This window comes from Hypanus sabinus, chromosome 5 (assembly GCF_030144855.1).
Source record: "Hypanus sabinus isolate sHypSab1 chromosome 5, sHypSab1.hap1, whole genome shotgun sequence".
NCBI lineage: Eukaryota > Metazoa > Chordata > Chondrichthyes > Myliobatiformes > Dasyatidae > Hypanus > Hypanus sabinus.
The window spans coordinates 30,888,704-30,902,294 of record NC_082710.1 but is presented as its reverse complement, the minus strand read 5'-3'; the positions used below and the strand labels follow the sequence as shown (position 1 = coordinate 30,902,294).

Genomic DNA, 13,591 nt, shown 5'->3' with positions numbered 1-13,591 from the left:
CTTACTGCCCTCAACAAGATAGTTAAGAATCAACCAGACTAAATGATCTGTAATCATATAGGACAGACTGGGTAAGAATGGTAAATTTCCTTCCCCACAGGATGTTAGTAAACTAAATACATTTTTAAGGAAACTGACAGTTGAATGGTTATTATTACTGAGCCTAGCTTTATTTCCCAATTTATTTACTTACTTTAACTTAAATTCCCCAACTACAATAGCTGAACCAGCATCACTAGAAAAACAAGGAGACAAACTGACATCCTCAATGCAATCAATACTGGGACTTCAGGGACTACCAGACAAAGAACAGACAGTTCTCTGCTTCTTCAATGACTTTACACCATCCAAGTGACCATATAAACAATTAGCTGAACTTTCAATGCACTAATGTTTACAGAAACCTTCTCAATGCAAATTAGCTACCAGAATTCTCCAAAAGTAATAGGTACTGCACTTCAAGATATGTGAATCGCGTTAAGACGTTCCCCAGAGACCAAATAAAAGCGTTATGTAAATGGTAATCTTCCTTTAATGGTTGCAAGTATTCTAAAGGCCATTTGAAAGAGTAAAAATAAATAATTTATAAGATTATTTTTACTTTCTGAAAAAAAATCATCAAAGGTATTCTAGGGTCAGTTTCACTGTTAAAAAGGATTACAAGGCAGAAATCTTAAAATTGGTAGCAAATAACAAAAGTGTGTGACTGTGCTGGAGTTCATTTTTAAGAAACTAAACCTCAATTTTGCTTACAATTTTCTTGATGACTTACTCAGTTTTGAGTTTTCCATCCTGGAGCTTTGGCAAAGACAAAAGCTATTGCCCTGTGGATGGCAAATAATTCACTGAAATAGCACAATTAACAAATATTTTAAATTAACTGAAGATCTATTTTGTTCTTCAGGAGAAAAGTAAATCTCAAAGGACCATGGTCGTTTTATTGAGAATCACTGCAAGGAAGGACCTGAGAGCACAATGAAGGAAATAGTTGGCAATGAAGGAATTATGGTACGTGGAAGATGTCAAGTCTTAGACTGAGAATTTCACAGATGGTGGAAGCAAAAAGGAAGTACCACATTTCTCAAAGAGTTGGGTATACTTAAGGTAGAAATTGATAGGTTCTTGATTGGATATGGCATCTAAGGCGACGGGGAGAAGGTCAGGAACAGGGGTTGACGAGGAGATTAACAAAAAAGGATCAGCCATGACTGAAGGGTGGAGCAGACTTGATGGGCCAATGGCCTACTTCTGCTCCTATGTCTTATGGTCTTTTGGAATTGGGTGGAAATGAATTAAGGAAGTGGCAAAACTAAATTATTGCATGTAAATGTTACAGAAAGACTCCAACATCTAGGAAATGTGAGGCTTTGTATTGACTTGCTGCTTTGGGAATGATAATGGGGTAGGGGGTGGACAGAGACCTCAGAAGAGAGGTAGATAGGAGAAAAGGGAAATCACCAAACATGATGAATTATTTAATAGAGGAAAAAAGAAAATGAGAAGGAATAACATCTCAAGGAGAAAGTGCGACACATCTAGGGAATAGAGCAATTAAAATTTTTAAATGAAAATTTTCAGTTTGAGCTGCTCATAACAAGAGATGGTGATACACAACTGGGATTCGGAGCAAAGATTATTGCAGAAAAGACCATTTACATTACACCGATCACAGGTAAACTATGGGTATTCCTAAATTTGTACTCAGATTAATATTTTGAACAGTAAGTAGAATAAACACCATTAACTATTTACATAAAATTTCAGCAGGTCAATAGGTTCAACAAATTGCACAAATTAAATACACAAGATCAGCCTTTTTGCACATTGAGATTATTACCAGAGGCCATGATCTTCAATATAGCCCTGAACTCCTACTTCTGCCCCTGGCAAAACAGCTTGGCTAATCACTTGTTCCAACACTGGACACAGAAAAAAGGATTTTCCTCCTTTTCCAAATGTCTTTCAAATATTCCCAAGTTGCATCTTATCCTAACAGTTCGTAAGACAGCTCATTCGTACATTTGGACGGAAGTCAAGAAATTTTATATGCTGATTTTAGTCTATCCACTGATACTTAGGGACTTGTAGCATTCTGATTTCATAGAAACTATATTCATTAAACAAAAAGAAACATGATAAAGTGATGTGATTTTTAATCTTACAAGTTGTTTGCCGATCCAGTCATATTCATAATCGAACATGTAACCTTTCTTATCAAATAAGTCCGTGAAGAGCTTCCTTAGGTAATCATAGTCTGGTTTCTCGAAGAAGTCCAACCTTCTTACATAACGCAAGTACGTAGCCATCTCTTCTACAAACATAAAATTTTAATTTCAACATTTAAACAGTAATGCTGGAATTAATAAAAAATGTACTTCTAAAATGTCTGTGGAGAAAAACTGCTACAGTTTTAATGAATTCAATTTATTATGTTGCTATTTTTACCAAGAAGTATTTGTCCAAAGATTAGTCCTTCACTGGTCGAACATTATATTATTTGTACCAAAATATTGCCACAGAAATTATTTTAAAATTAAATTCACAAGTGGTTATGCTGATTTTAAAAAAGTGTTTCAAAAGCACTTAACATGAAATAACAGAATTGTATAGAAAATAATAAATTATTTTAAGGCCAGTGCACATATAAGAGGAGGAAATAGCACCTATGAAAACATCTAGCCAGTACAGAGATTGTTACACTACGTGAAACAAAATTTGTTGGCAGTGAACCAACACAAAAAAATCAGTACTAATTTCAAGCCCTCTGCAAACAGTAACTACTTGAAAGCTAAATTTAAAATCCACATTAAACTGAGTGAACATTAATATTGAGTCTGTGTACACAAATCCATGAGAGAGCAAATAATATGAAACTCAAATTCTGAACTGTTTCTTTTTCTGAGTGCTTGTACCAAGAGGACCACAACCTTGCCATAGGGGGCTGGAGTCTTGATGCCTCAATGATCCACAGAGAAACGCTGGCTGGAGTCAGGGCCTTGTGCCTTTAACTCTTGGTAGGTTTACTCATGCCAAACAAGTCAGAGGGTGGTAGCCAGATTGAGAGTGGTCAATCGGGTTCTAGGTTTGGGGGTTAAGCTCAGAACTAACAACCCTGACAGATCCCAAAAAAAAAACCCATTATGCAAACAGCATTGCAGAATCTGTGTTCGACTCAGGATCCTGAACCACATCTGGGGCACAATAAAAATGGTCAAGGACAGAGAGAGATGGAGGACCTTCATGGCTGCCCTAACGTCAGTGGTGAAACAGGCAGTAAGTAAGTTTGATCTAGAACATTACAATCTTCTGGTACTTCAACTTTGTAACCCTGACAGCTTGTCTTCAGTTATTTTTTGGTGGAACACATACCCTGCCGATTATGTTGCTCTGGTAGTGGTACTTGATTGACTGAAAATTTGAACAGTGATTAAACTTATAGAAGAAACACCATTGCACATTGCTTTCAGATGCTATCAGCATCTTTAGATCCACATACCCAAGATTAAAGGAACACCAGAAAAACAGTTGTTAAAATTCATCTTAACACCTGAAAAAAAATCAAGCCTAAAACACACTAATATTTGCTCCATACAAATAGTATGATTAAAATATTATGTATTCATCTTCCCATCTCTTAAAGAATAGCAATGGTATCCCATCATATCAGTAGCATTTGATTAAACAACTCGCAAACTACTGCCCATTGCAGTGAAAAAAATGTTGCTGAAGTAAATCAATCAACTTAAGGCACTGAAATGGGAGCAAGATGTTTGGAGACTCCAAAGCTCTCCAATTACCTGGAAAATTTTCACATAACACTTCGACAGGTGTCGCCCGCTTGGTGTCCCCAATCTTCTGATATCTTTCTTTTAATGTGTCCGCCTGAAAAGAGACAATAAATTTTCACCAACTGTGTTTCCAAGGCAATATTTAGCTGCAGTTAGCAATTTTGAGTATAAGAAGAGTAGGGGGAGGAGAAACTTGCCTTTAGGCCTTGCCAAGGAAGACTGCCACGAAGGAAATACATGAACATGTGACCTAATGCTTCTAAGTCGTCTCTTCTGCTTTGTTCTGGAAATTAATTAAAAACTATTAAAAATCTTTTTTCTTGTTTTAAATTTGCTATAATATCTTTGTTTCAGATACAAAACATGAAACAGCAGTCTTTTAATGAAAGTTCAGTGAAGCCCTAAGAATAAAACTAAAATGTAGAACAGATCTCACTATACTGGTAGAATAAAGTATTATTTTGAAATTAATCTATGCACTCAGTTTTGTTGCATTCTGATGCTGATACTTAAACCCATCACTTAAAAAAGGTTGGGGTCATTAAACTCAGACCCTTGTGGATAAAGCTGATAGACTTCTAAAATGGGTCTTCCCTTTCAATTCCAACATTCAGGTCTCTACTCCATGCCAGGAGAACCAGAGATTCTGCATGAAAAGGAGGGTAATTTTATATCATCTCACTGGACACGAACAGGGCTTGATTGGCCAGTTGTCAGGTTTGCACTTTGCCAAATTTTACTCCCCATTTTCGAGATGTTGGTGATACCACTTTTTAAAGATTTTTCTTCAATCTAGTCAATCAGTTTGAAATCTAATATACTTACATACATTTTGTAGCCTTTAATAATTAATTCCAGCTTTTATACCAAGCTACTCTACTGTTCAGCTGGCAAAGATACGGCCCACAAAATACTTTTCTATCATTCCTGAGGTCTGTTTTACTTGATCGCTTCAAAGATTCAATGTTTGCCAGAGATTTTGATCTTGCAAAAACAATGAGTACAGACTCTCAGTTTGCACAAGTTTCCCGTGACTTTATTAAATACAGTTACAGATCACCAGAAAAGTAGATTTGGGTGGGGGGGGAGAAACTTAATTGCTCAACTCAGGCCATAAAGAAGTCCAACATATTTTAAAATACTAATTTTCACTGTTGATATCCAGTCTTTATACACTTCTATCCCCATCAAGAAGACTTCTTTCTAAACAACAGATCTACTAGTTTCCCTCCACTACCGCCCTCCTCTATCTGGTGGAATTAGTCCTGACCCTCAATTTTGCTCTTGGCTCATCCCACTTTCTCCAAACCCAACCACATTTCCTTTTACATCCACATGTTCAATCGTCCAGGAGATCCATCTTGACTTGTCCCTGGGAACTCATCTTCCTACCCTGAATCTATTCCTTTCTCTTTGAATTGTTTATTCACATCAATAAACCTAGCTCTTCAAAAATCTTAACAACTTCCAGCTTCTAGCTATGGCTGACCCATTTTCACCAAAGACATACACTTCAAATGTGAGTCTACCATTTCTCATACTTCCATCCCTTCTCAGCTTCCACCAGGAACAAGAATGAGTTTCCTTCATCCTAACCTTTTTCATTCAGATTACTTGCTGCAACCCTGGACATCTCCAAAGTGAAGTCACTACTCTCCTCTTTCAACTTTCACCACTCCAAAAGGATTTTCCATCCAGGACACGTCAATCTGTTCTCCCATCTCCATCATTATCCCCTTCTCGTCACAATTTTCCATGCATAAGAGATCAAAGTCTTCCATTTTAATTTCTACCACCCAGGACCACCAACACTATTTTTGGCTGCTTCAGTTTCCAATTTAGCATCCTGCAGTACTTGTTCCCAAAGTTGACACCTCCATAGATGATGAACCAAATGCAGGCTGGTTGAATTGTTTGCAGCTCAAAAAACATTCTCCACTTCCAGTTGCTATTTTACGTTTATTTTCCATCCAATACCGATTTCAGTATTGATGTTTTCGACACCCTAAACTGTTGCAACAAGCTGTTGGAAGAGAACCTTTTTTCATGTATTACATCCTCCGTAATGAAATGGGTTTCAGATACCACATCATTCCAGTCTTACACATCACATTCGCTGCTCCTCTGTCCTCCAGTATTTCAGATTTCACTCAACTGCCATTTATTCTTCCTCCACACAGACCTTTACTCTCCCACTTCTTCAATTATCACTTTCCAATCTCTATCAGCGACTACTTTACCTTTGATCTCTCCCTTTGTTCTCTCCTCCCTGCCCTGCACTTAGATTTATTTCAATTGATGATGAAAGGTCATTAACACAAAACGCACATTCTATTTCTTTCCTCATTTGAAAAATAAGCTCATGATTATTTCCTGTTTTCAATGATCAGATTTCCTATCAACAGTTCATCATTTTCCAAGTGAAGAAATTACTCCACATTTCAGTCAGTAGCTTTGCCCTTATTTGCAAACTGTGGCTCCTGTTTGTTAAGAAACCCAGTCAAGGGAAATATCTCCTTTCATCCACCCTTAAGCCCACTAAGGCATTAAGAACCTTTCTACCTTTGTAGACTTGCATCAGAATCTCCTCTTCCCAGTCATTAAATTTTCCAGCTACTAACTCAGTTTTCTTTGTGAATACCAATGAAAAAAATATTCATTTAAGACATCTCCTATCCCTTGTCGTTCCATGCAAAGATTACCCTTGCTGTACTTAACCTTTTCCCTGGTTCTTCTCTTGTCCTTAGTATAGTTATAAAACACCTTTGGATTTGCCTTCACCCAAGTGTACCAGTGATATTGCATGCTTCCCAATTTCCTTTTTGGCTTCTCCTTACAGTTCTTATACTCTTGACAGGCTCCCCTATCTATAGTCCTTTATTTAGCTTACTCATCCTTGCAGCTGCTACATTTGGCTTTCACTTTTACAGGAACACAAAGACCCTGAATTCCCACTATTGCTGGTCCTTTGGATCTCTCTCATTTTGCCAGGTCCCATCTTGTTCGAGCTTTCCCCCTTTGCACCTGGCTTATAACTCATCTTTCTCCATAAACACTTGGAAATGCACAGAATTACAGTGACCATCTCTAAAATGCTTCTCCACTAACATTCCTTCCACTTGCCTTCCTAACCAGAGGACCACAACCTGTGCAGATTGGAAATAACATCTCAAGCTTGCTGAAAATCAACACTGGCGCACCACAGGAACATGGGCTTAGCCCACTGCTCCACTCTCTCTGCACCTATGCCTGTGTGGCTCGGTAAAACTCAAATGCCATCTATAAATTTGCTGATGATACAACCATTGTTGGCAGAATCTCAGGTGGTGATGAGAGGGTGTACAGGAGCGAAAATATACCAGATGGTTGAATGGTGTCGTAGCTAAACAACCTTGTACTCGATGTCAGCAAGACGAAGGAGCTGACTGTGGACTTCAGAAAGGGTAGAATGAGGGCGCACAAACCAATCCTCGTAGAGGGATCAGAAGTGGAGAGAGTGAGCAGTTTCAAGTTCCGGGGTGTTAGTATCTCTAAGAACCTAACCTGGCTGCAACATATCAATACAGCTATAAAGAAGGCAAGGCAATGGCTATATTTCATTAGGAGTTGAAGGAGATCTAGTTTGTTGCTTAACACACTCGAAAACCTCTACAGATGTATGATGGAGAGTATTCTGACTGGCTGCATCACCAGCAGGTGTGGGGGAGCTACTGCAGTGAGTTGTAAAATCAGTCAGCTCCATCTTGGGTATTAGCCTCCACAGTATCAAAGACATCTACAAGGAGCGGTGCCTCAGGAAGTCGGCATCCATCATTGAGGACCCCCACCACCAGGGACATGCCCTCTTCTCACTGTTACCATCAGGCAGGAGGTACAGAAGCCTGAAGGTACACACTCAGCAATTCAGGAACAGCTTCTTGCCCTCTGCCATTTGATTTCTAAATGGACATTGAACACATGAATACTACCTCTAATTTAAAAAAATTATTTGTCTTTGTAGTACATATTTTAACTTAACTATTTAATATACATATATATACCCACTGTAATGCAGTGTTAATTTCTATATTTATCATGTATTGCACCGTACTGCAAAATTAACAAATTTCATGACATATGCTGGCGATATTAAATCTGATTCTGATTACCTATATTTCCCAAGAAAAGGTCCAGTAATGTTCTTTCCTTATTCTGTTGAGCTATACAGTGTCAAAAAGATGTTCTGAACACAGCTCAAAAACTCCACCATCTCAGGTAATCCCAGTTCATATTTTGGAAGTTGAAAGTCTCAGTATCATAATTAGTTCATGGCAATCCAGAGTTTATTGGCTTTCCTAACGATATCCTCTAGTTGTGTTGGGTATCCAAAGTTTTATTTTAATAAATATTGTGACATTACATACATTTATTTTTAAACAAGAACATTCATACACCTTGACGAATTTCTAGCCCCCACTTTCTACTTTCCGCAGGGCTCGTTCCCTACTTGACTCCCTTGTCCATTCATCCCTTCCCACCGGTCTCCTTCCTGGCACTTATCCTTGCAAGCGGAACAAGTGCTACACCTGCACCTCCTCCATCACTACCATTCAGAGCCCCAAACAGCCTTTCCAGGTGAGGCAACACTTCAACTGTGAGTCTGCTTGGGTCATATACAGTATCCAGTGTTCCCAGCATGGCCTCCTGTATATCAGTGAGACCCTATGTAGATTAGTAGACTATTTCACCAAGCACCTACACTCCATCCTCCAGAAAAAGCGGGATCTCCCAATGGCTCACCCATTTTAATTCCACTTCCCATTCTGAAATGTCAATCCATGGCCTCCTCTACTGCTGCAATGAGGCCACACTCAGGTTGGAGGAGCATCACTTTATATTCGATCTGGGTAGCTTCCAACCTGATGTTATGAACATTGATTTCGCGAATCCACCCCCCCCCCCACACCCTTTTCCGTTTCCATATTATCTCCTTACCTGCCCATCACCTCTCTCTGGTGCTCCTCCCCTTCCCTTTATTCTATGGCCTTCTGTCCTCTCCGATCAGATTCACCCTTCTCCAGCCCCTTATCTCTGTCACCAATTGACTTCCCAGCTTTTTACTTCAACCACTCTCCCACGCCCAGTTTCACCTATCACCTACTACCTTGTATTTCTTACTCTCTGCCCCCCCTCCCCACCTTCTCACTCTGACTTCTCATCCTTTTATCTCCAGTTCTGATGAAGAGTCTCGGCCCGAAATATCAACTGTTTACTCTTTTCCATAGATGCTGCCTGGCCTGCTGAATTCCTCCAGCATTTTGCGTGTGTGTTGCTCTCTACTAGGATGTTGATCTTGCTTCTCATTTAATCACAACCTTCACATTTGTACAGGCTCCTTCTTCCATAGAAGCAGTCACAAGGATGCTGGAGCTCTCCACACTGTACCTTTCCTTCAGCCTCTGACCAAGCCTTCCACTCCTAAACCCACTAGTTCATGACAATCCAGAGTTTACAACCTTTCTCATTGATATCCTACAGTTCTGTTATCTATCAAAAGTATCCATTTTACCAAATATTGTGACAGCAAATCAATTTATTTTGAAATATGAACATTCAGTCATACACTCTGACAACCCATTTATAGAGTAATTGCAATGATAATTTGAAAACACTTATATTTTGAAGGTCATGCATCTAAATTATCAGTCATTAATGGTAATATGATTTGGCTTTAGTCTCTCATATAAATCTCAACTTCATTGGAAAGTTGCCAGTTTTGCTTATAATTAAATTGTGGCATCATGGGTAATTAACCTAGCTGTAAAAAAAATAGCAGCTGCGTTAATCTGCACAAAGTAAGCACTCATTTTATAGTGTTGGCCTGTCTCCTTTCCTCGTGGATGACATTGCTTTACAGCTTACAGTTTCCATTTGTCAACAAGGTAATTGTCCTCGAATTTACCTTGTACGTAGATCCGGACAGACATTCCAGTTCTTTAATTTATTAGTTCACGGGATGTGGACATTGCTGGTAAGGGCAGTAATTTGTTTTCCATCATCAGTAGCCTTTAAACCCCTAAGTAATTAAGAATCAAGAACAATGGGTCTACAGTCACATGAAGATGACCAGATGGCATATTTCCTTCCCTGAAGGACATCAGTGAACCAGACAGGTTTTTACAACCAATCCAGTAATTTAATCATTACCATTACTGAGCTTAGCTTTAGATTTATTTAATTGAATTTAAATTTCCCAGCTGCCACTGTGGATTTTAAATTCTTGCCTTCAGATCAATGATCTGGTAACCGGTCCAAACAAGTCATAACTACTATGATCAGATGTCAGTTCTAGAGGAATCCGACAATCCTGGCTTTTTTGTGCCTAGTATCAAAAAGCTGGCTGAGCAGCTAGAAAAGTTGAATTGTCAGGCAGCAAACCAAGGAAGGAAAAAAACACTTAACCTTTTCTATTAGCATTTTAAATCTTTAGAGTGTAAAGTAAGAAATGGAACAGGCACCCAAGCTTAAGTCAGAAGTTTAAATACAGTTGGCCCTCCTAATCTGCAGGTTCCGCATGCGCGGGTTCAACCAACCATGGATCGGGAAAACCCGGAAGTTCTCTCTCCAGCACTTGTTGTCTGAGGACATACAGACTTTTTTTTCTTGTCATTATTCCCTAATCAATACAGTATAACAACTAATTACATAGCATTTACATTGTATTAGGTATTATAAGTAATCCAGAGATGATTTAAAGTATACGGGAGGATGTCCATAGGTTACCGTGGATCAGGAATCGGGAAGAAAACTGAAGTTCTCTAAGTCGGAACAGGTATATCCAGTATTATTTAGTGTCAGTTAGTCAAACGTTTGTCTTAGTATATATTTTACCTTTCTATGCATATAAAACACTTAAGAAATGTATTGTATTCCAATAATTAAACCACTGCGTTGCTTAGTAATAATTGTAGCTTTCATCGGGGCAGAGCCTTCTCATGCTCCATTATTCTCACTATATCCTTTTAAATAGTTCCAATTGTTGACTGACTGTAGCCTAACGCTTTTCCAATGACCGACGGTGTTTCATCTCTTTCCGATCGCTTTATTACTTCCACTTTATTTTCAGTCGTGATCGGTTTCCATCAACGGAACAGAAACACTGCGGGCGGCAGACCTCGAGCTCCGCCGGGTCCTAAAGTCCACCGCACTGAGACAGGTTAAACAAGGTCTGGAACTCAGCCGGCTCCTAAAGTTGACTGACTTGAGCATTCACGTTTTCTTGTTACCTGCCCAGGGGGGGGAGAAGAGGGGTTCCCGGAACCAATCCTCCATGGATAAGGAGGGCCGACTGTATTTAAAATATAGAAAGAAATTTTAAAGATCCATGCCTGACATAAAATTTCCTGTGAGAAACTATAAGCTACAAAATTATCATTTTATTCCAACCTAGCAAACACAGGTAACTCTTACACAAGTTTGAAAAAAAAATCAACAATTATATATATATTTTTTTTACCATTGTTCAGACAGAGGAGGGAGTTTCAAAGAGTGAAAAAGTAAATGTAAAAGGGAAAAAAAGGAAACGTTACGAGTGTAATGTGCAGAACCAAGCAGGGGTTTTGAAATGGATTATAAGAGCAAGGAAAGTGGTGACACTGAGATTTCCATAAATATACAGCTTCTATTACATGTGGAATAACAAGACACCTGGAAACCAGAGACTATTTCAGCACCTATCTGGTGTTAAGATCACAAAGAACATGTTACCTAAAAGAAGAATAAGGTGCAATTACAGGTAAGTCTGAAATGATCTCATGAGAATTCTCAAGAATGGGAGCTGGGTTCTTGCATAAATGAAATCTTGGTCAATAATAATTGGATAGGTTTGGGTGGCTAAGGGAATCTGTAAGAAGGTGAGAATAGAACTCCGGAGACTAGGAGCAATTCCACTAGGAGCTCTCAGCCAAGTTACACAAGTAGAATTTCAGGCACAAGAAGCAGAGCTTCAATGGCACTTTGCAAAATGCAAAGATAATCAATAATTATTTAAAAAGCTACTAACGACTTGAAATTGTTATTAAACATGAATTGTAAATTTTCCTCCCCTCCATTTCTGTTATCTTTTATCTCAATCCGTTATCTTAATTATGTACTTTCTTGTATTCTTACCACAGCTCAGAATGAAAACCACTCAATTCATCAGGTCGGTGCTGACTCCCGGAAGAATGTTCCCATCAATCCCATTGTCCTGCTCGTTATTCTCCTGTATTCATGCAACTTTACTCCCCTTTGTTTCTTTATGCCATCCATCACACTAACGTACAGCATCAGTAACCAATTAAACAACAACTTGCATGATGAACTACATCAAGAAAACTTGCATTTCCAGCCTTTGACCTTCATGTATTAAAACTAAGGCAGAAAGTCAATGAAAGGATAACAAAAATTTTCAAATATTCATGAAAGTTTGTTGTAGAAGTAGTAAGATATTTATTTTGATACAGATTTGGTCTCCTTATCCAAGAAGGGATGCTAATGCATTGGAAACATATTACTGGATTAATACCAGGAAAGAGTGGCTGTCTTATGAAGGATGGGTGGACTAATTCAGCTCATAATTGAAGTTACGGGACTTGGCTGAAGCATGAGCATGAAAATGCTGGAGATATTCAGGTGGTCAGATCTGAAAGGCTCTCAAACCGGACTGTTTTTACAAAAATGCTGCCTGAATTCCTAAATGATCCTAGCACTTTGTTATTTTTATGTCAGATATCCAGCATCTGCAGTTTTATTGATTCTTCAAAGTTCCTGAGGGATTTTAACATGATGGATATGGAGACTACGTTTCCTCTTGTGGGAAAAATGGAAGAGTAGATCAAGATTACCCATTTATAAAACATTTTTTTCTTTCAGAGGGTCATGAGTTTTTGAAACTTCCTTCTCTTTGCAGATAGTAGAAGCGGCAATGTTGAATATAAAGACACCAAAATCAGAAGTTACAATCACAGCTATCACCTGGCTGCAAACAGCTCATAACCAAAAAAAAAAGATCAAAAGTAAGTAGTGTCACTTGACAGAAATCACCATTCATTTTCTTTTAAAGCCTTTTATGGAATGTAAACCGACTTTCACATACTTCATGTTGTACATTATACATCAATACCATCTCTGCAAAATCCTCTAAATTCACTGGAAGGAAAGGCAAAGCAATTCAACGTCCTCCCCAGCTCCAATACCCACAGCAGCGAGGCCACATGACAAATGCCGAACTCCAGAAGCACACATTATTCCAAACACCATATTACTGGGCAAACAGAGAATAGCATTCAAAATCTCTTTGAAAAAAGGCAATTCAACCACAGAATTCTGGGAATCACTGGACATGACTACTCAAACTGGAGAAGCACAAAGCACACTGCAGATGCTGGGGTCAAAGCAACACGCACAACAAGCTGGAGGAACTCAGCAGGTCAGGTGGCATCCATGGAAACAAGCAGTGAATGTTTCAGGCCAAGACCCTTCGTCAGGACTGAAGAGTAAGGGGGCAGAGGTCCTATAAAGAAGATGGGGGAGGGTGGAAAGGAGAAGGCTGGTCAAGGGGTGGGGGGAGGGGAAGTAGGGAGGGGATAGGCAGAAAGGTGAGGGAGGAATGTAAGGGGAAAGCACTATGGGTAGAAGGTAGCAGAATCATGAGAGAGGTGATAGGCAGCTGGAGGAGGAGGCAGAGTGAAACTGGGATGGGGGAAGGGAGAGGGAGGGAATTACCAGAAGTTGGAGAATTCAATGTTCAAACTGGAGAAGTGGTGTTTGGTAATGGTATTAAG

The 13,591-nt window shown here is 39.0% G+C and overlaps 1 protein-coding gene across 4 annotated transcripts in view; it reads right to left on the bottom strand.

Annotated features, from left to right (window-relative positions):
* LOC132394031 (casein kinase I) overlaps positions 1 to 13,591 on the bottom strand; it is a 232,976-nt gene that overhangs the window by 39,783 nt on the left and 179,602 nt on the right. For all 4 annotated transcript variants that reach the window (XM_059969665.1, XM_059969666.1, XM_059969667.1 and 1 more), the window contains exons 7-9: positions 3,986 to 4,071; positions 3,798 to 3,882; positions 2,163 to 2,311 (exon numbers count right to left, since the gene is read on the bottom strand). In XM_059969665.1, the coding sequence (XP_059825648.1) occupies positions 2,163 to 2,311; positions 3,798 to 3,882; positions 3,986 to 4,071 (320 nt within the window). The remainder of the gene's footprint in view (positions 1 to 2,162; positions 2,312 to 3,797; positions 3,883 to 3,985; positions 4,072 to 13,591) is intronic.